Source organism: Rhipicephalus microplus, chromosome 3 (assembly GCF_043290135.1).
Source record: "Rhipicephalus microplus isolate Deutch F79 chromosome 3, USDA_Rmic, whole genome shotgun sequence".
NCBI classification, from domain to species: domain Eukaryota; kingdom Metazoa; phylum Arthropoda; class Arachnida; order Ixodida; family Ixodidae; genus Rhipicephalus; species Rhipicephalus microplus.
Window position 1 is genome coordinate 255,552,099 of NC_134702.1, and position 21,027 is coordinate 255,573,125.

Genomic DNA, 21,027 nt, shown 5'->3' on the forward strand with positions numbered 1-21,027 from the left:
CGTTGCCAGCTCAACAGAGACAGCCTCCTTCAAGTCCAAGAGGCGGGACAGCATTAGGTATTGGCTGTTCCAACTCGTATCTACATCTTGCACCAGACGAAGTGAATCCTTGCCCATCTTCTTCTGGTACTCATCTAATCTCTTTTGCGCAGACGAGCTGTTTATAGTGGCCCACGATGTGCCTCGCTTTCTTGCACAGACGGTCAATTGACGGTGTGTTGGAGATTGCATCGTGAATTGCTAGCTGCAGGGTGTGGGCGAAACACGCACGCTCAGTCCACGGGAGCCTTCTGACCGCGGCACGGATGTTGCGTCCGTGACGATGTATTTGCGGTATCTGTGACGATGTATTTGCGGCAGCCATCCGGTAGTATTTCCCATTCGGCGCACATCTCGGCAAGCATTTGCGCAATGTTTTCGGCGGAGTGGCTAGCAAGTTCCATGTGGCGAGTGTTAAGCGTGAACCGCTTGATCCTAAAACTTGGAGTGAGAAGGTGGCAAGTGAAGCTCACATAACTCTCGTTGGTGCGTGATGTCCACATGTCGCTGGTAAAGGTGACTGCAGATGTTCCCCCTTCAAAAGCACTGCTGAGCTCGTCTTTTACTTTCTTCAGTGTGTCATCAAACAAGTGCGGAACGAGGGTACGTGAAAGCGTGGTGCGCGACGGTAGGCGATAGTTAGGCACAGCCTCTGCCATGAGTTTCTTAAATCCGCGGTCTTCAACAAAACTATATGGTTGCAAATCAAGCGCTACCATAGCAGCCACCTTGGCATTGAGTGCTTGAGTTTTCTTTTCTGACAAAGGGTCAGTACGGTGCACAAAATCAAATATCATTGACTGGTCTTTCTCTGGCGCACCTGCAGCAGTCATCCGGTACTCCTTCATCGCGGTTGGGTGCTGTTTTAGATGGTTAACAAGAGGACTAGTCGTACCGGTCGGCGTTTTAAGTGTTGCGCCGCATGTCTTGCACTGCGCCAACGACGATGATGTCTTCACAAAGTGCTTCCAGATAGCGCTTCTTTCCCTTCGTTTCGGCGCCGTGTCTTGATTGTTCCTCCGTTTCGCAGGCGAATCGTCATAGCCTCCGCTATCTGCCATGGCACTTATGGCAGCTAGCAGAACTGATCGTAGCGGCTGACAGCACTAGCCAACGCCGCTGACCCTACTAACGTAGCACTGTGCACTACATGGCGCACTACCACTACTCATGCGCTCTGGTGGCCAGCACGAAAAATATTTATATGCATATACAGATATATAAAACTGAAAGGTCGGCGCATGATTACCGTTTCATATATTCAATATGTTTAGAATGCAAACCAAGTTATTTAATGCATACTTGCCGGGAATACGACATAACTTACTTTGCCATTGCCGTTAGCTTTTTCTAGGAAGGCCCATTCAGGCAGTTTACTTTTGCTGTTTTTTGACCCGCGAACTTGTAACAGGCCACTGCAAGCCGCCCATCTTTCGTCCGTAATTACTCGAATCTAACGCGCACCTTTTTTCCGGTTAAGCGGGTTCATAAATCGCATGCGCGTTAGAATCGAGTACGAACAAAAAAATTATGGTCAATCCACGGAGGAAGGTTCCTCCGTGCGGTCAATCTATTGCCATCGGCAAATCCAAAATGGCCGCCCCCTACGTGCGTCGGCATGGCGCGTCGGCCATTTCTGCCTATGTGTTTCCCATGTGCGGCAATTCGTACGTGTGCTGAGGAGTTCGTCATCTAGTAGTGCATTAGCATCGACGGCGTGGAAGGGCCGACTCCAAAACCTCGAGTGCACCACGATGCCGCTTTTAAAAGAAAAGTCATCGCGTGTGCAGAAACGGATGGAAATCGGGCCGCATCGCGGTCGTTCGGAGTTCCCGAAACGTGCGTGCGGGACCGGCGGAAACAAAAGCAAAAGATTGTCGACAGCAAAGCTTCACGCAAAGGCTTCAGTGGACCACAGCAAGGTCGGCTTCCGCAAATTAAAGAGCTGCTCGGCGAGTATGTGATTGAGCAGCGAGCGGCACAGCGGCCCGTGACGACAGAACTGCTCCAAGTGCGGGCTATGCAATTAGTCTTAAAAAAAAGTCTAATGCGGAGCCAGTTTAAAGCGAGCAGGGGCTGGCTAACTAACTTTATGAAGAGGAAAGGCTTTTTCCTCCGAAGGGGAACATGTATATGCGAAAAGTTTTGCAGAGGAGTACGATGAAAAACTTCACAGTTTTCAGAGGTTCGTTTTAAACTTGCGGCGCAACAACAAATACCTGCTTAGACAAATCGGGAATGCCGATCAGACGCCTCTTTACTTCGACATGCCTGGCACCACAACCGTCGAGAAGAAGGAGGCGAAGCAAGTTCGCCTGCTGACATCGGTCCACGGTAAAACTACAGTGACGGCAATGCTCTGTTACACGTCAGATGAGCACAAGCTTCGCCCGTACCTCATATTTAAATGGAAGACGCTCACGAAAGGAGTCGTTTTTTCGAGTGGTGTGATCGTGCGGGTCAGCGAGAAAAATGGGTGCGCGTTGCAATCGATGTCTTACGTTTTTTTTTTTTCGCGGTGGAAATTGGGTGCGCGTTACAATCGAGTAAATACGGTAGCAATAAACTCCCGAGTTGGCACTAACCACTTTCGAGCATGTTGTATAATACCCGTGCCACACGGGCATAGAAAATGACATTTGGTGGCGAAGGCCTTCAGTTCCCGAATGACATTTGTTTCGCCGGCGCTGCTACACGTCCAAAGCAAATGACATTTGACTTGATGATGTCGATCACAGCACCTTCCAAGTGAGCATTGAGTGAATAGCAATAAAAAAATTAAGAAGCATTTACAAGCTTCATACACATCAGATAATCATCAAATGTAGAAATAAGCGTATTACGCTGTCCTAAGTTTTAGTTTCTTGCTTTGTTTTACAACGTTGCTGCCGACCGTAGCAGCCTAAGCCAACACTAGTCAGATCCACAGCGTAAATAGAAAATGGCGCCTGTCGCATTGCACCCAACATTGCACCCACGGAGGAACATCGCTGCTGTCGCATCTCTCAGAAGAAGATGTTCGCAGAGTTCGTTTTTTCACGGCAGCACTTGTGTGTTTTCGTGCAAAGCATTGTGCTCAAGAGCAAATAACTTTGGAGCAGAGACAAGAAAAAGCAGAGAAAGTCACGAAGAAAGTGAACTCGATGGCGATGAAAATACCAGTGTTGCATGCTTGTTTGCCAAAGTTTCGCTAAAATTGACAAGTGTTTCATTATCAATACTTTATTTTCTTCGTATAACGTTCAAAGCATCTTTTTAAGACTTTAGTGCAAATAAAAGACGGGAAATTTCATTTTTAGCTCAATATGATTTGTTTTATATGCTTTCAGGTAAATCGCACTTCGCGAGCTGTGTCGTCGAGAGTAGGCATTTCTCAGTCAACTGAGTTCTGGCGAAGGCAGTTGGTGGCGAATGGCATTCGAATGGCATTCGGATGAATGCTATTTTGTTCGCCCGTGTGGCACCGCGCGAATGGCAATAAATCTGAAGGCATTCGTGGGTAAACGCCATTTTTTCTGCCCGTGTGGCACGGGTATAACTGTGCGACTGCTCACGTGCGGAACCTCCTCGAAAAAGGAAATAAATGCGACATCATGGTACAAATTACCACTAGAACTCTTCTTGTCACTTATTATGTTTTCTAACCGAAGCGTTTGCCGACTGTGACGAAGTTTCTGCTTTAGCACGCGCGTGCACGGTCGCGCGTTATCAAGCGATGTTTTGATGAGACAACGCGGCAACGGTTAAGGGGAGATGCGGGTCGAAAAATCGCGTTTTTTGCGAAAATTTTCACTTTTGAGATATTGCTTCTAAAATCACTTTTGATCATTCAACTATCATTTCCCCAAAGGTCATAGCTGAATTCAAACGAGAAAGTGGTAAAAAGTCGATCTGCGCTAGTGAAGGTAGCTGCCGAAGTCGCGAATTCACGCATCCGACGGCTATTTTTGAAAATCCGCCACTCGGCAACACGATGACGTCCGCCATCGGGGTTTGTTCGGTGGTGTAGATCAAGGCTCCTTCTAGTGTACAGGCGTCCCCCTAGTTTCGTATTTTAGTGAGGAATTTCACAAAACAGTCGTTTCCAAGTCGGTTTGCAGCCAAGCTGCAGCCGCTTCGCGCATCTCTACCGGTCACATGGTACGCTACCGAGGCCGCCATTGGCTACATCTGATCGGCCTCGCTCGCTGAGCGCTTGCGACGATCGGCACTTGCCGTGCGTTTCTACGTTTTTCCGAGTTCACCATGGATAACTCGAAGAAGCGAGACTTCCGAGCACGAAAGTTTGCAAGCAAGAACAAGTACCAAGGGCGTCGACGTAAACCGAAGCGCAAAGCAGCGGTAGAAGAATGCGAGCCGCGGGCCACTAGGCCTAATCAAGGCAGCGGGGATACGGCGGCTTGCGGGAACTTTGACGAAATCGACGCCGCGATCAAGTTCATCAGCGCATCAGAAAAAAAGATTGAACAGTTCGAAAGCGAAAGAACGAAGAGTGTTTGTGGCTCTGTGAGCGGAGTATTTTGTGACATCGGCGCACTGACATCGATGGTAAGCCGTGCTGTTTGTCCAACATGCCACACCGCTGGACTCGTCGTTCGCGACACCGCAAGTAAACGTAAGGGCCTCTCTTCGTTCCTCGAGCTGCACTGTGATAACAGTGAGTGTCCTGAGTCAGTGGTTTCTGCCGCGCATAGTTCGCGGCGTGTTCTGCCGGAAAGACAGCCCACCGATGCCGGTGATGACTGGAGCTACCGAAGCGGCAGCTCGCGTGACAGCTTCGCTGTCAATGTGAAGGTAGTTGTGGCTGCGCGTGCAATAGGCATTGGGCATGAACAGCTGTCGCGTTTTTGCGCTATTCTTGGACTGCCAATACCTATGCATCATAAGACTTTTATTGCAATTGGCAAAAAAGTTCATGCTGCAGCTACCAAAGCTGTGCAAGAAAACCTGGCGAAAGCGCGGATGATAACTAAAGAGAAAGTGGAGGGGGCTGATGTTGCTGTCATGTATGATGGCACATGGCAAAAAAGAGGGCACAAGAGCCACAATGGCATCGGCACTGCTGTGTCTGTGGACACTGGTTTGTGCCTAGATTTTGAAGTGCTATCGAATTACTGCCTTGCCTGTAGCCGGCACCAGGACTTGGGTGATGAGGAAGAAATATGGCAAGCATTCCACACACCTGTCTGCGAAAAAAATACAGAGTGCTCCTCTCATGCCATGGAGACTGAGGCAGCTTTGCGCATATGGGGCAGGACATCCTCATACACAACACCATTGCGCTTCACCAAGTTCCTCAGTGATGGGGACAGCAAAGCTTATACCGCTGTCGCTGAGGCCAAGGTATATGGTGAAGCTGTTGTGGACAAGGAGGAGTGCACAAACCATGTGGCCAAGCGTCTAGGCACTGCACTTCGGAAACTGCCAACAAGACTTCCACGAGGGGAAAAGCTGACAGATGGCACAATTCAGAAGCTGCAGAACTATTAGCGTATTGCAATCACAAACAACAGAGGTGATATTCTGAAAATGCATCGTGCCATCTGGGCCTCATATTTCCATTCATCATCGAGCAACACAGCAGGCAGCCACCGATACTGTCCAGAAGGGGCGACTTCCTGGTGCAAGCATAGGCGAGCTGAAGCGCTTGGGGAGGCCCCACCCGACCACACACCAATCTTGACCAAGGCTCAAGGATTGGCTGTGCTTCCCATTTACAAGTTGAAAAGTTGCTGGTGCGTTGTATCCAAGGGAAGACCCAAAACGCTGCAGAATCTTTGAACAGCAAAATCTGGTTGTTGTGTCCGAAGACTAAGTTTGCCTCCCGGACAACAGTGGAAACTGCAGCTGCTATGGCCGTGTTGTGGTTCAATAAAGGACATTCAAGCTTTGAGCACGTGCTAGAGGAGCTTGGTGTAGTCCCACCAGATCAACTGATCACCCTGGGCCAATCCCGCGACCAGAGGAGAATCGAAAGAATGTCTGCGTGTGAAACAGCCGAGGCAAGGGCCCATCGGCGGAACGTGGCAAAGAAAGCGCGCCTTGATGACTCCCTTCTCAAGCGGCGAGAAGGATCCACATATGGAGCAGGACAATTTTAGGTGCCCTAGCTGTGTCCCTTCTATGATATCACCAAGTTTTGTGCAAATCGCACTGTGTAATCATGAGTAAACATATTTACAACTTTCAAATGCATTTTTCTCGATTTCCATTTTGAGGTAATTCTCTCATCTTGTGCACAATCTTTTTTAGGCATAAAATAGTCCTATCTTGATGAAATTTTGCACAGAGCTTAATCAGCCACTCTAGAATACAAGTATCTACTTTAGGTTGCATTATACATCACAGATTTTTTGTTACACAACTTGATACACTGATAGAGAGATGTAAAATATGCATTTAGTACTTTTAATTTTTTTTTTTAATGTAGCAAATAAATTTTCTGTTTGAGGTACTTTTCTGTATTGTACTGCTCAAGTGCAGCAGAATGAGCCATTTTGCAATTCTGTGTGAAAATTTTTAGTAAGCTTTATTATGTGCACAAAAAACACTATATTTTGATATCAAAGTTGTAATAACTCCGTAACTACTATAGCTATCAAACAAATAATTGCAGTTATGAAATCAGCACTGCAAGCTTTACTAACACCTAAAATTTCAAGGAGCTGGGTTATGAAATAAAAAAAAACCTTTTTCGAGTAGCATCTCCCCTTAAGCTTCGTTCCTGTACACGAGGTCCCGCATAGTGAACGTGTGGTAGTGCAGCACGTTACGGCGGCATACAAAAAGCGTGCAATACGTTTACACGAACTTCAACTTTGCTGCTGATTGTTGACCGTCGCTGGCCGACATAGTGCCTCCGTGCACTTCTGACGCTTATCGCCTCTCTGGGCAACGTTTTAATATCTCTGAACCCAGTGGAAGTATTAAAGAAGAGTTATTTTCTGCATGATAATCCAATCAAATATTCGATATTGTCGAATATTTGAAGTTATTCGAATGTTTGAACTTTTCGAATACACTTTTTTCGAATCGAATACGAATAGTGCGAATTTAATATTCGACGAATATTCGAAACTTTCGAATATTCGCACACCCCTAAAGAAAAGCATTCCTGGCGTACGCGGCCAAACCCACTTTTGGAGCAGCCCTTAAGCTTCGTTCCTGTACACGAGGTCCCGCATAGTGAACGTGTGGTAGTGCAGCACGTTACGGCGGCATACAAAAAGCGTGCAATACGTTTACACGAACTTCAACTTTGCTGCTGATTGTTGACCGTCGCTGGCCGACATAGTGCCTCCGTGCACTTCTGACGCTTATCGCCTCTCTGGGCAACGTTTTAATATCTCTGAACCCAGTGGAAGTATTAAAGAAGAGTTATTTTCTGCATGATAATCCAATCAAATATTCGATATTGTCGAATATTTGAAGTTATTCGAATGTTTGAACTTTTCGAATACACTTTTTTCGAATCGAATACGAATAGTGCGAATTTAATATTCGACGAATATTCGAAACTTTCGAATATTCGCACACCCCTAAAGAAAAGCATTCCTGGCGTACGCGGCCAAACCCACTTTTGGAGCAGCCCGACAAGAGAGCGAGAGGGGAGATGTATAATAGTCCTCGCTGGAGACCAGTCGGGCTATTGTGAGTGCCCCACAAACATTCTTTGACGTCGACAACACTTGCTTGACCTCTGCAACGTCTTGAGGGGATCTCTACGTCAAACCCCCAAAAATGTCGATTGCATCACAATGCTTGGACGAGCAAGCATCCTTTTTTCTTAATACCAAACTAAAATGTCTTATAGGCAACGCTCATCACTAATAATCGGTCAGAAGTGCCCATGCACGCAGGACTTTCAAACAGCAAAATCATCTCGAGTTTCCAAAATTGGTGTCAGAGGTCTTCCGATCTAAAAATATTTCACTACTCTGAATTTCAAAATACTGAGTGTTTCAGAATAACGTATCGAACTCTAACCCACTCAAATCTTCCCAACACTTCAAAATAACGAATCGCAATTCTAAAAAGTTACTCGTGGCTGTAAAAATAATGCCCAGCTTCGTGACTGCCACTATCATCCATCACCAGAATGCCAGCGAATTTTTCCATCTAGCCCTATGGTCATCATATCATCACCTGGAACCTGTTTTTTGCACAGGTTTTGCACAGTTGCCTTTTGTTTTCGTTGGGGGGCTTAGCCTGCGTGCTGGTTTCAAGCCTTTTTGTTGGCGGTTGAACGTTCAAGACGTGCTCCTGTAGCACCATGAAAAGAATGCAACGGCAGTGAAAAATGCGATGCCAGTGAGCAGTTAGATGCAGTCGCCCATAATTAATTGTGCACGTTTCACTGACCCTCGAACACTGCGCACAGTGCGACGACAAAGCGTGCACGTGAGCTTAGCTGACGACCCATAAGATTCATAACATTTATCAGGATAAGAAAACACCGACGAGAGCGAAGACGGCATTGAAACAACGCACGAGAACCAATGTAAAGAATCGGTATTAAACGCTGATGCTCTGCAATGTGTAAGAAGGATGCACATGCTTAATAGTTCATCTTCAAGCAGCCGAGCTGCCCACGTCATGATAAATTGTGCTTTTTTTTCAAATAAACGTGCACTGGTATCGTAATATTTCGTGTTCGTTTTTCACGCTTATTCGAGCATAATGCTGTCTTTAACATACACACAGCACAGCTAAGCAACTCGCACATTTGCCTTTATGATTTTTGCACAAACTTTAATACATTTAATACGACTTTTCAGAACAGCGAATGATTTTTAGCGGTCTCTCGAGATTCATTGTATCGAAATTTCATTGAATATTCTGTTGAAAAGGTGCTAGACAGTTACCCTCTTTTTTCAATATCATGGAGAACATGAAAATATCAAAGGGAGGATATAAAAAAATGGCAGTGAAATCATTTGTTACCTTTTAGAACGCATTGAGCTAGGAAAGTTGTCATCTTTTCTCAAATGTCACAGTGAACAATGCCTCCAAGTTATTGGTGCGGACCACCAAACATCAAATCTGACATGCTGCAGGAGTGAATGAATTCTCTGCTTATCAAAGCATACCTCTGTTAGTTAACATCATGTTACTTTGATGCATACATGTTTGTGGCTCGCCTCCTTGTGGCAGCCACAGACTGGATATCTGATGTCAACTGGCTTCAGGTTTAGCGCCATGTATCACACGCACTGACACAAGATGCAGCTGAGATGAGCACCTTTTCTGCTGGCACTTGGCAAACAGCTTGGCACAGCGTTGATAGAGGATGCGCGAAGTCTCCAGGGCTGCTTCGAGGAGACCACGGAGGCGACGCATTTCAGCTTCAGACTCCAGCTGCGCCTCGGCCAATGTGGCCCGCTCCGCCTGCAGGAACTCACAGCCTTCCCGTGCCTCACCAAGTTGCACCTGCACATGATGGGCACCCTCAGTACAAGGGAAACAATCAATCCGTTCAGACTGATAAAGTGCACCCTCTGCCATCCTTCATTTCATCACCATCATAGCTTTCATTAAAGAACAAAGCTTTATTTTTAAACTTCACGCTGAAACATCTGCACGTGTCATCACAAATTTCCATGAGTATTTTTCATATTTAGACGACATTGGCTCAATTAAACTTCCTGAAAACTTACCTTCCTTCGTCGCTGGCCACCTCAAAATGTACTTCATTTTCCCTAATTAGGAACTTATAAGCTCTAGCAGATGCCGCCGAAGTCCATGACATCACAATGATTGGTGCGGAAATTTTAAGGTAGCACTGCTGACCGCATTTCCTTTTCGCCCATGTTCTTGCTTAACCTGTGTCTTGTTGGATTGATTGATAGATATGTGGAGTGTAACGTCCCAAAACCATCATATGATTATGAGAAACACCGTAGTGGAGGGCTCCGGAAATTACGACCTCCTGAGGCTCTTTAATGTGCACCCAAATGTGAGCACACGGGCCTACAACATTTTCCCCTCCATCGGAAATGCAGCCGAGTACCTTAGCCCCTAGACCACCGCCGCGAGGACTTGTGTCTTGTTGGAGCACATAGGGTGATATGGGTGTTGTGAAATAGTAATTCCACCTCAAAAGTACATATACTGCTGTGAAATAGTCATTTCATAACACGAGCAAAATCAGTTTTTCCTTTAGTTTAATGTTAGTGTGAACACTTTTCGTCCCGCGTAGTAACTGACAACTTTGTAGCACTACAGTGCAACCACACACACAAACTTGGCAACAGGACAGCTGCTAACTCACAACTTTGAGAGAGACTATAAAAGTGTGGCCCATATACACCACTCTTAATGAGCAAATGCATGAACATTACACAAGCCTTGGGGGCCATATTTAAAGCAAGGATTTAAACAAGCTGTGTTATGCAGCGACATGAATTTTAGCTGACACACTTGGAATTTTTCTCTTTGAAGTGGAATGCCTCCAGAAGTTTACGTGCCACTTTACCATTCCTTCTTTCAAAGACACTCACATCATAAAATCTCAGCTCACAAGAGCAGGTTCTGCAATGTTTTGAAATATGCACAGTGAAATCCCTCTTTAAATTGTTCACATGTTTCCTCACACGGCCATTCACGCATCCACCCATTTGTCCTATGTAGGGCTTTCCACAGGTAATTCATACACCACACCAGGCCCACCTAGTGCAATGGCTGGTGTGCATGACCTGACAGCTTGTCTCGGAGGCGACCATAATGCAAAGGCACAGTTGGACCACCTTGTTGGGTGCGGAAAATGCATTTTAATTGCAATGAACCGTATGCATTCGCGCATAAGAAGCACAGTGAAATCTTGATACAGTGAATCTCAAGGGACCGCAAAAAATATTTCGTTATTTTGAAAAGTCGTAATAGAAGTACAGTTAAACCTTGTTATAACAAAATTGGAGGGCCGCCGCTATTTGCTCGTTATAACCAATATTGCGTTATAGCCGTAACGGGCGTTTACCGCAAATATTATGCACTGTACTTACCCAAAAAAAATAACAGGCAAAATAGCATCCCGCCGCACAGTGGTATGCAACAAAATAACCGCATTCCTAAATAAAAAGGAAAAAGTCATGCACCTGTTTTAATGCACTTCAAAATACACAGCTTGCATTTCAGGCAGACTTAGCTGCAAAGAAGTCCGTAATTGTACGTTGATGCATCTTCCTGATGCGAACGATGGCTCGCTCAGCTGCGGCTGCAAGGTTCAAGCCATCTTTGCCGCCCTCGTGAGCGCCGAAGTAGCAGCGCAGTATGTCCACCGCTACTAATGCCTCCGACACCGTCGGCACGTTTGTCTCCTGTTCGTCGACAGAGTCATCGTCACTGGTTTCGTTACGATCACTGACAGTGCGCACAATATCGTCATCCAGGAGCTGCTCCGTTGCCACCACTTTTGAGTCCGCACTCACATAGTCGCAAAACGACTCGCTGTCAGGCACGACACCGGCGTCACTAAGTGCTGTCCATGATGCAGCGACTTCGTCTGATGTGGCAAAACCGTCCGGCACAGTGGGCTCTTCTGATGGCTCATCGCTGGCGTCTGGGGCGGCGGAAAATGAGGCGTGTCGAAAGCAGTTTGCGATCGTGGTCGCCGTCACACTCATCCACGCCGCCTGAAGCATTTCGAGCGCAGCGTACAAGTCAACATCGGTGTCTCGCTTCATCCTCATGTTGAGCAGGAGCTTGTCTATGACACGCTTGCAGTAACCTGTCTTCAGCGACATAATCACGCCTTGGTCAAGCGGCTGTATTTTTGCTGTGCAGTTGGCAGGAAGAAACAGCAGCTCGATGTTTTGAAGCACGGCAGCGGTATGGTGGGCGGTGCAGTTATCTAAAACAAGGCACACCTTGCGGTTCGCCTTTGCCAGCTTCTCTTCCCATTCGCAAAGCCATTTTGAAAAAATTTCCCTGGTCATCCAGGCTTTGCGATTGGCTACGTACTTGACTGGGAGCTGCCTCTTCCCCTTAAAGCAGCGAGGGGATGCACTTTTGCCAATTACGAAAATTGGCAGCTTCTCAGAGCCAGTCATGTTTGCACAAAGTAGCGCAGTGATGCGCAGCTTACTTTGTTTGCCGCCATGGCACGGCTCGCCTTTGAGGGCTAATGTCTTGTGCGGCAACATCTTGAAAAAGAGAGCGGTTTCGTCCGCGTTAAAAATATCCTCCGCCCTGTATTTTTCTAGCAGCTGCACGATGTTTTCTTTTGCCCACTTGGTAGCTTCTGCTTCGTCGACAGATTGCGATTCGCCGCAGACCGCTCTCCCGACAATGTTGTCGTGGCGCTCCTTGAAGCATTGGAGCCAACCCGAACTTGCTACGAAGTTGTCATAGCCCATGATGCAGGCAAAGTCTCTCGCTTTTCTTTGCAGCAAGGCGCCGCTCACCGGCAGATTCACGGCCCAAGTGTCCAAGAACCATTTAAAAACGGCCCTTTCGACCGCTTCAAAGGCATGTGCCCTCATCCTCTTAGCACTTCCTTTCACGTCACATGCAACAGCGTCGATGATGGACTCCTGCTTGCTCAAGATGGTTGACAGTGTGCTCGTCGATAGGCCAAAGTCTCTTGCCACGTTGCCTTTCTTGGTCCCCGATTCGACGGCTCTTATCATAGCCGCCTTCTGATCTAGCGTTATGCGCTTTCGCTTCCCGCCTGGCGCATTCATGTTGCTGGAATCACGAGCGCAGCTCGATAAAAGATAAGGCGGAAGCGGTCCAAAAAGAGAAGAAACACGCACGCAAAAGCAACGCGGCTCACGTCGGGGAGCGACAACACTTGCAGAGAAAGTGACTGTGAAGAGGAAGGGGCAGAAGGGGCACTCTTTTGCGCTGCCCTCTGGGAACCGGTTACTCAAGGGGAAGGGGGTATGTAAGATTAGGAAGCGCGCCTAAGCGCCATGAGAAAGGAGAGAGGGAGAATATAAAGAAGACACAAAAGAAAAGAAAAGGGCGAGACGTTCACGGAGCTGCGGAGCGCTCCGTTGTCGGTGGTAGCCAAGCGGCGCACGTGCAACGACCTCTCCTCCGGAAACAGCGCGTGCCGTCTGCTTTGCGCACGTTGCTGGAGGGCGCATGGCGGAAGTTTTGAACTGCTAAATACAGTTCTCGCGTTGCGCGCCGTCTCAAATTCGCGCTGTGCACTGTCGTGACATCGGCTCAAAATTTTACTTCCTAACAACAAAATTTGTTCGTTATATCCCATAACAGGCAAATTTTGCCTCGTTAAAACGAGGTTTTGAATACATTGGTGTGTATGGGGACTTTCAAGGGGAATTAGGATTAGCTCGTTATATCAATTATTTTGTTAAAGCCTGTCTCGTTTTAACGAGGTGTAACTGTATTAAAAATTTGCAAAAAAATCGTAAATGCAGACACGTGAGCAGCCTACTTGTGCCGTGCACGCATTCACGACCGCGTGATGCTCTAATAGGCGCGAGAAAACAAACACGAAATATTATATAGCCAGTGCAGGTTTAGTGCCTGTTAGGAAGAGCGCGATCTATCTTGATGTGGACAGCTCGACTACTGAGAGACTAACTCTTCAGCGTGCACATTTTTCTTACCCACTGCATCACATGACCATTGAATACTGATTTTTCACATTAGTTCACATGTGCTGTTTCAACGTCGTCTTCATTCTTGTCGCTGTTTCCTTGTCGTGACAAATGGTATGGATCTCATCAGTCATCAGCTGCGCTCATGTACATGCTTCGTCGCTGCACTGTGGGTAGTGTTCGATGGTTAGTGAAGCAGGCCCGAGCAATCATGGGCGACTTCATCTTATTCATCTTTCGCGCCACATTTTTTACTGTCGTAGCATTCTGTATCAGGTTTATCTACCTGATGCTGAAGTGATGCGTGCTTGCAAGCAGCGTGGTCGGCGCATGCTCACCACTTGTGTGCCCTTTCCCTTACCGGGTATAAAACGTGTGCGAATAAAGGCTGGGCTGCTTTTTTCCTGTTTGCCGAGGACTGGTCGCGGTTGTCATTCAGTCGGTACAGCGACCGATACATGGTATCAGAACGTGAAGCCACGGCCACAGTACTCGTGCATGGTAACGCAGAAGTATGGACCTTGCAAAGCCACTGGAGCCACTGCATTTCAACACCGGAATCATTAAGCAGTGGAACCTCTTCAAACAAAAGTTCGAACTTCTTTGGCTGCCTCTACACCAGGTAAAACGCTTAGACAGGATACCACGAAAATTGCCTTATTATTAACTCTGGCAGATGACGGTGCCTTAGAAGTTTACAACAATTTCGCCTTTGAGGAAGACAAGAACAGAGAAAGTTATGCAGCTGTGATCACTAAGTTCGACACTTACTGTGCCGAACGCCTGAATGAGGTGCACGAGCGCTACATATTCCGGAAACACATCCAAGCTCAGCCTGAGCAAGTTGAATTTGTCAGAGAGCTCAGAAAGATGCCTCACTCCTGCAACTTTGGCACGATGGCAGAATCGTTCATTCATGACCAAATACTATTTGGAACAATCGATGACAAAGTCAGACAAAAGTTGCTGCAAAATAATAAGTTAACTTTGGCTAAAGCGGAAGAAGTCTGCAAGGGTGCGGAGATGTCAGCAACCCAAAATGAGATTTAGTCACGAGAACCGAGACAGATTGATGCTGTCAAATGACGGGAGCAGCAGCAGTATGAGGAAAAGCCGGCAAGGTTCAAGTGCTGCAGGTGTGGGCGTGTACACTGTCCGTTAAGCTGCCCTGCAGTTGGCAAAACATGCAGAAAATGCCAAAACCAAAATCATTTTGCTGTACATAGCATGGCAAGCAGACAAGTCCGGGAAGTATTGAGCACCGAGGATACCGATGCAGAATTCGACATCTTGGACGTAGGTGTCAACAGCGTTGAAAGAGCAGGTGTTTATGACTTGTTGGTCAGAGCGCAAGTTGCGGGCATGACGCTGGACTGAAAAGTTGACACAGGATCAGAAGCCAAACTCGTGGCGTTATCGGCATACAGAAAACTGCAAACAAGGATACTATTGACTAGATGTAACTGTATCCTACGATCTTACAACAGAGGAGTCATCTAGCATCTTGGCATCATTACTACCGCGGTGACAGTCGGAAGCAAAATGGAAAAGATTGATTTCTTCGTCTTGACGAAGGACAGCAGGCCATACTGGAACTACGAGCGAGTGAGCCGCTCAAACTTTCCTCACGTAACGTTAATGATGTCTGAATAAGCAGCAGCGAGGAAGTTGTCCAGCACTTTCGATGCTTTTTTTTTTATGGGACTGGATGTATCAACCAGCCATACCGCATGGTTTTTCGAGAATACGCTGTACCAATCGTACAGACAGCCCGCCATGTGCCCCTTGCCTTACAAGAGCCTCTGCGCGAAGAAGTTGACTACGTGGTCAAAGCCGGCATTATAGACAAGCAAGACCAGCCGACGGAGCGGGTAAGCTCTCTGGTTATTCTCAGAAAAAAAGACTGTAAACTAAGGTTACACATGGACCCGAAAAAAATTAATAACTGTCTCAAGCCCGAGCATTAAGGGATGCCGTGTGGAGAAGATATTGAATTTGAATTAGCGGGAGCACGTTTTTTTACGTGCCTTGACGCCAACTCAGGATTTCACCAGATACCGCTGCATGATGAAACGTTAAGAATCTGTATGATTCGGACGTTATCGTTTTTGGAGGCTGCCCTAAGGCAAAGGTATACCAAGTGTGCAGGTAAAGCTGCTCAACGAAAATGAAGAGAATGGGATAAATCCTGATACGAAAAACAAGTACAGTCGGATCTTATTAATTCGAACACGCTTAATTCGAACGTCCGGTTAATTCGAACTGACGCTTTGGTGCCGTCAAAGCTACGAGTATTCCAATGGGTGAAAACGTCTTGTAATTCGAATGCGCAAGCCCTTGCGACCATTAATTCGAACATATCGTGCTTTGAAAATGCTCTCAGCACCAAGCAGAGGCAGCACCTCGGACACCTCGACGCTGAGCGCGAAGGAAGAAAGAAAGAAAAAGGAAGTAAAGTAAAGGCTGCGGTGGAATTTTTGCTCTCTCTCAAATGCCCATCTGCAACACGCCTGTGCCATACCGTATTTACTCGATTCTATCGCGCCCTCGATTGTAACGCGCACCCGATTTCCACTGCGAAAAAAAAAAACAAAAAACGTAAGACATCAATTGCAACGTGCACCCATTTTTCTTGCTGGCCCACACGATCACACCACTCGAAAAAACGACTCCTTTCGTGAGCGTCGTCCATTGAAATATGAGGTACGGGCGAAGCTTGTGCCATCTGACGTGTAACAGAGCATTGCCGTCACTGTAGTTTTACCGTGGACCGATGTCAGCAGGCGAACTTGCTTCGCCTCCTTCTTCTCGACGGTCGTGGTGCCAGGCATGTCGAAGTAAAGAGGCGTCTGATCGGCATTCCCGATTTGTCCAAGCAGGTATTTGTTGTTGCGCCGCAAGTTTAGGACGAACCTCTGAAAACTGTGAAGCTTTTCATCGTACTCCTCCGCAAAACTTTTCGCATATACATGTTCCCCTTCGGAGGAAAAAGCCTTTCCTCTTCATAAAGTTAGTTAGCCAGCACCTGCTCGCTTTAAACTGGCTCCGCATTAGACCTTTTTCTAAGACTAATTGCATAGCCCGCACTTGAAGCAGTTCTGTCGTCACGGGCCGCTATGCTGCTCGCTGCTCAAGCACATACTCGCTGAGCAGCTCTTTAATTTGCGGAAACCGACCCTGCTGTGGTCCACAGAAGCCTTTGCAAGAAGCTTTGCTGTGGACAATCTTCTGCTTTTGTTTCCGCCGGTCCCGCACACACATTTTGGGAACTTCTAACGACCGCGATGCGGCCCGATTTCCGTCCCTTTCTGCACACGCGATGACTTTTCTTTTAAAAGTGGCTTCGTGGTGCACTCGAGTTTTGGGAGTCGGCCCTTCCACGCCGTCGATTCTAATGCACTACTAGATGACGAACTCCTCAGCACACGTACGAAGTACCGCACATGGGAACTACATAGGCAGAAATGGCCGACGCGCCATGCCGACGCACGTAGGGGGCGGTCATTTTGGATTTGCCGATGGCAATAGATTGACCGTAATTTTTTGTTCGTACTCGATTCTAACGCGCATGCGATTTATGAACTCGCTTAACCGGAAAAAAGGTGCCCGTTAGATTCGACTAATTACGGTACTTCTCCTTTTTCCATCCCTGCCACGTAGAGACGCTTCTACTTTCATAGTTGATCGACGTAGCGCGTTTAGAAACATAGGACAAGGGAAGGGACAGAAGGGAGCGCTTACTTCCAACAAAATCTTTATTTCGAGGAGCGTACATATATATGCTCACGAAATTCGAAGACAACAGATAAACAGATGAAAACCCTCTATTGCCATGCGCTGAAACTTATGATCTCAAAAACGACAATTCTTTTTCACAAAGACCGAGAGAAGGAGTGCTGACGCAGTTCAGCCCTAATCTACTAATCTTTTCTGCTTCAATAATCTCCCTTGTCACTTTATTTCTGTTTTTTCCTATGATTACCGTACCATGAAAAAGTGATTTGCAGCCACACGTGCTGCAATGTAGTGCCAAAAAACCATCTCGACCATTTCTTACGTTGCAAGCGTGTTCGCAGAGCCGGTCATTATTGCACCTGCCAGTTTGTCCTATGTAGTATTTACCGCATGAAAGAGGTATCTGATAGATTACAAATTGCGCGCATGTGACAAACAGTGTTAAGTGCTTTTTAGAGCATCCCGGTTTTGCATGTGAAACAACTTTCATACACAAGTACGAGAGCTTTTTCGGGGCAGAAAACACCACTTTTACATTGGCCCGCTCCCCAACCTTTTTCAAGTTGTGGGAGATTCCATGCAGATAAGGCACTACGGCAAGCTTCTGACGTCTTACTGGCTCATCATGAGGGAGAGCTTGCTGCAAGGACTGAAGCTTCTTGACCAGAATACCCGCGACGGAAACCTGTACGTGAGAGGGGTAGCCAGCGTCCAGAAGTCGTTCTGCTTGTTCCTTGAAACTAGCTGCCATCAGATGTGGACAAGACCTCTGTAAGGCGTTACTAAAGCACATATTTACAATGCCTCGTTTTACGAGCTTAGTATGGGCGGAGTGGTACGGAAGCAAGGGTTTGTTACTCCTCGGCTTGTACATCCAACAAATGTGGTCTAGGTGAAAAATGAGAGCGATACCTAAAAATCTGAGAGTGTTATTAACAGGCAACTCATGGGTTAAAACAAGGGGACTAAACCGCTCCTTGATGAAGTTGAAGATATCTAGGGCACAAAAAGTGGGGTCACAGTCAAGAAGAATGAGGAAGTCGTCAACAAATCTAAAGATGCGCATGATTCGGCTGTCACTAAGGTCACCGGAAACGGTTCTGTCGAGCTTGGCTAAAAACAAATTACTTAAGATTGGAGCAATACATGATCCAATACAAATGCCCTCCTTTTGAAGGTGGGGCTTCCCATTCCATTGAATAAAAGTAGATTGCAAATAAAAGGATAAAAGTTCTAAAAAGCTACTAGACGATATACCAGCACTATTCTGAAATGTTATGCTACCAAGCTTGTCAATGCAATCTTCTACACAGCTAAGAATCGATTTGTGAGGCAACGAATAATACATATCTTTTACATCAATGGAAAAACCTCACATGTGCTGATTCGAACGGGGTCGGACTAAATCAAGAACTTGATGGGAATTTTTCACGAGAAATGGGTCATCTACTATTAATAGACCAAGCTTACTTTGTAAAAACAACGCAACAATTTTTTGCCACGTGCCATTTTCTGAAACGATAGCATGAAATGGTTTTTCAGGCTTATGTGTTTTCGCACTGAAGAATACCTCAAGACAATCTTCTTTGCTATTTGCTATGTCCCTCACAAGTTTACTGAGGTCGAGCTTTTCACACATCTTTTTTGCCTGAGACTTGACTTTAGAAAGAACAACATTGTCGTAACTTTTGAAAACAGATGAAACAGCTTCACTTGCTTTAGAACTGAAAAGCTTGTAAGAAGCTTGTTTTCTGCCCCGAAAAAGCTCTCGTACTTGTGTATGAAAGTTGTTTCACATGCAAAACCGGGATGCTCTAAAAAGCACTTAACACTGTTTGTCACATGCGCGCAATTTGTAATCTATCAGATACCTCTTTCATGCGGTAAATACTACATAGGACAAACTGGCAGGTGCATTGATGACCGGCTCCACGAACACGCTTGCAACGTAAGAAATGGTCGAGATGGTTTTTTGGCACTACATTGCAGCACGTGTGGCTGCAAACCACTTTTTCATGGTACAGTAATCATAGGAAAAAACAGAAATAAAGTGACAAGGGAGATTATTGAAGCAGAAAAGATTAATAGATTAGGGCTGAACTGCGTCAGCACTCCTTCTCTCGGTCTTTGTGAAAAAGAATTGTCGTTTTTGAGATCATAAGTTTTAGCGCATGGCAATAGAGGGTTTTCATCTGTTTATCTGTTGTCTTCGAATTTCGTGAGCATATATATGTATGCTCCTCGAAGTAAAGATTTTGTTGGAAGTAAGCGCTCCCTTCTGTCCCTTCCCTTGTCCTATGTTTCTAAACGCGCTACGTCGATCAACTATGTCTTACCAACATGCCCAACTTTATACTCTAGTCAATTACCTTTCTACTTTCAATGCCGCATGCAAAGAGAGAGAGGGAGAAAAAAAAGAAAGCTGCCACGGAGTGTTGGCTCTCTCTCAAATGCTGATCTGCAACGCACCGATGCCACGCTTTCCTGTTCCCGTCCCTGCCACGTAGAGACCCTTCTCCTTTCAACGTCGCGAGCGAAGAAAGCAAAAAAAAAAAAAAAAAAAAAAAAAGCTGTCACGCAGTGTTGGTTCTCAACTGCCGATCTGCTTCTCTCTGCGTGAAGACGCTCTTCCTTTCTCGCCACATGCTGGCCACACTGTGGCCACAGCGCAGAGGGTAGCAGCGAAGACGCAGTCGTTGTCATCGTCATCTTCAGAGAGAGACAGCACTGGACATTGCCACGCACAACTTCTCTTGCCAGGAGAATGCTGAAGCTGAAGTAAAAATGCTTTGCAGACTGCGTGCAAAATTGATTGACTCGCTACAAGGCAAACGTGTGCATACGCGCATCACTGATTACTTCAATTATTGACAGATGCCCTGTGATTTGTAAATTAATGTAAGTGTTCTGAAACTTTCCCCTTGTGTGTTAGCTCAAGGCACATGAGTCACTGCATGGCGAGCCCTTCATTCACTTAGCTTTCATTAATTCTAGCTTATTTTATTTCAAACAAATTTTCAGGCCCCTTTAAATTCAAATTATCGAGATTCGACTGTACCAGGCAATAATGATGACGATGGGGCTATCACACAATTGAATAGAATGGAGAGATAGAGAAATACGCAGGCATTCTGATGATAGTAGTGGCAGGCACGGAGGTGGGCATTAGTTTCTCAGCTGTGAGTAACTTTTTGAAATCGGTATTCGTCATATTGAGGTGTTACGGACATATATATAGTAGGATAAAATTCGATATGTTAATTTGAAGCATTCAGTATTCTGAAATTCGTAGTAGTGAAATATTCTTTCATTAAACCGATAAACATTTGATTGGGGATATTTGAAAAAAGTTGGTTGATCTCTTTTTCTTAGGAATGGCTATAACACGAATGTTAAAGGTGTCCTTACAGAGGCAGCTGAGCATTCATTGTGCATTGTTCCGACATAAGGCCAAAGGAACGAATGCTTCACTGCTGCAGTAACAAACTACGATGTTATGCAAAGAAGCAGATCAAAACTTGCAGTTCACACCTCAAGCAGAAAGCTCGCACGAAATGAGCATACCCACGATGAGCGTGGACAAACAACTGTCACAGCTCGACACTTAAAGTATGGTGCTCAAACAGAAAGAAAGACACACAAAGCAAACACACAGGTATACACAGGACGAACACAAACAGTGGTC

At 46.2% G+C, this 21,027-nt stretch overlaps 1 protein-coding gene across 1 annotated transcript in view; it reads right to left on the reverse strand.

The window, feature by feature from the left end:
* Positions 1-21,027, reverse strand: part of LOC119168599 (uncharacterized) — a 242,134-nt gene that overhangs the window by 81,396 nt on the left and 139,711 nt on the right. Inside the window, exon 8 of the mRNA XM_037419998.2 lies at positions 9,281-9,468. Within this exon, the coding sequence (XP_037275895.2) occupies positions 9,281-9,468 (188 nt within the window). The remainder of the gene's footprint in view (positions 1-9,280; positions 9,469-21,027) is intronic.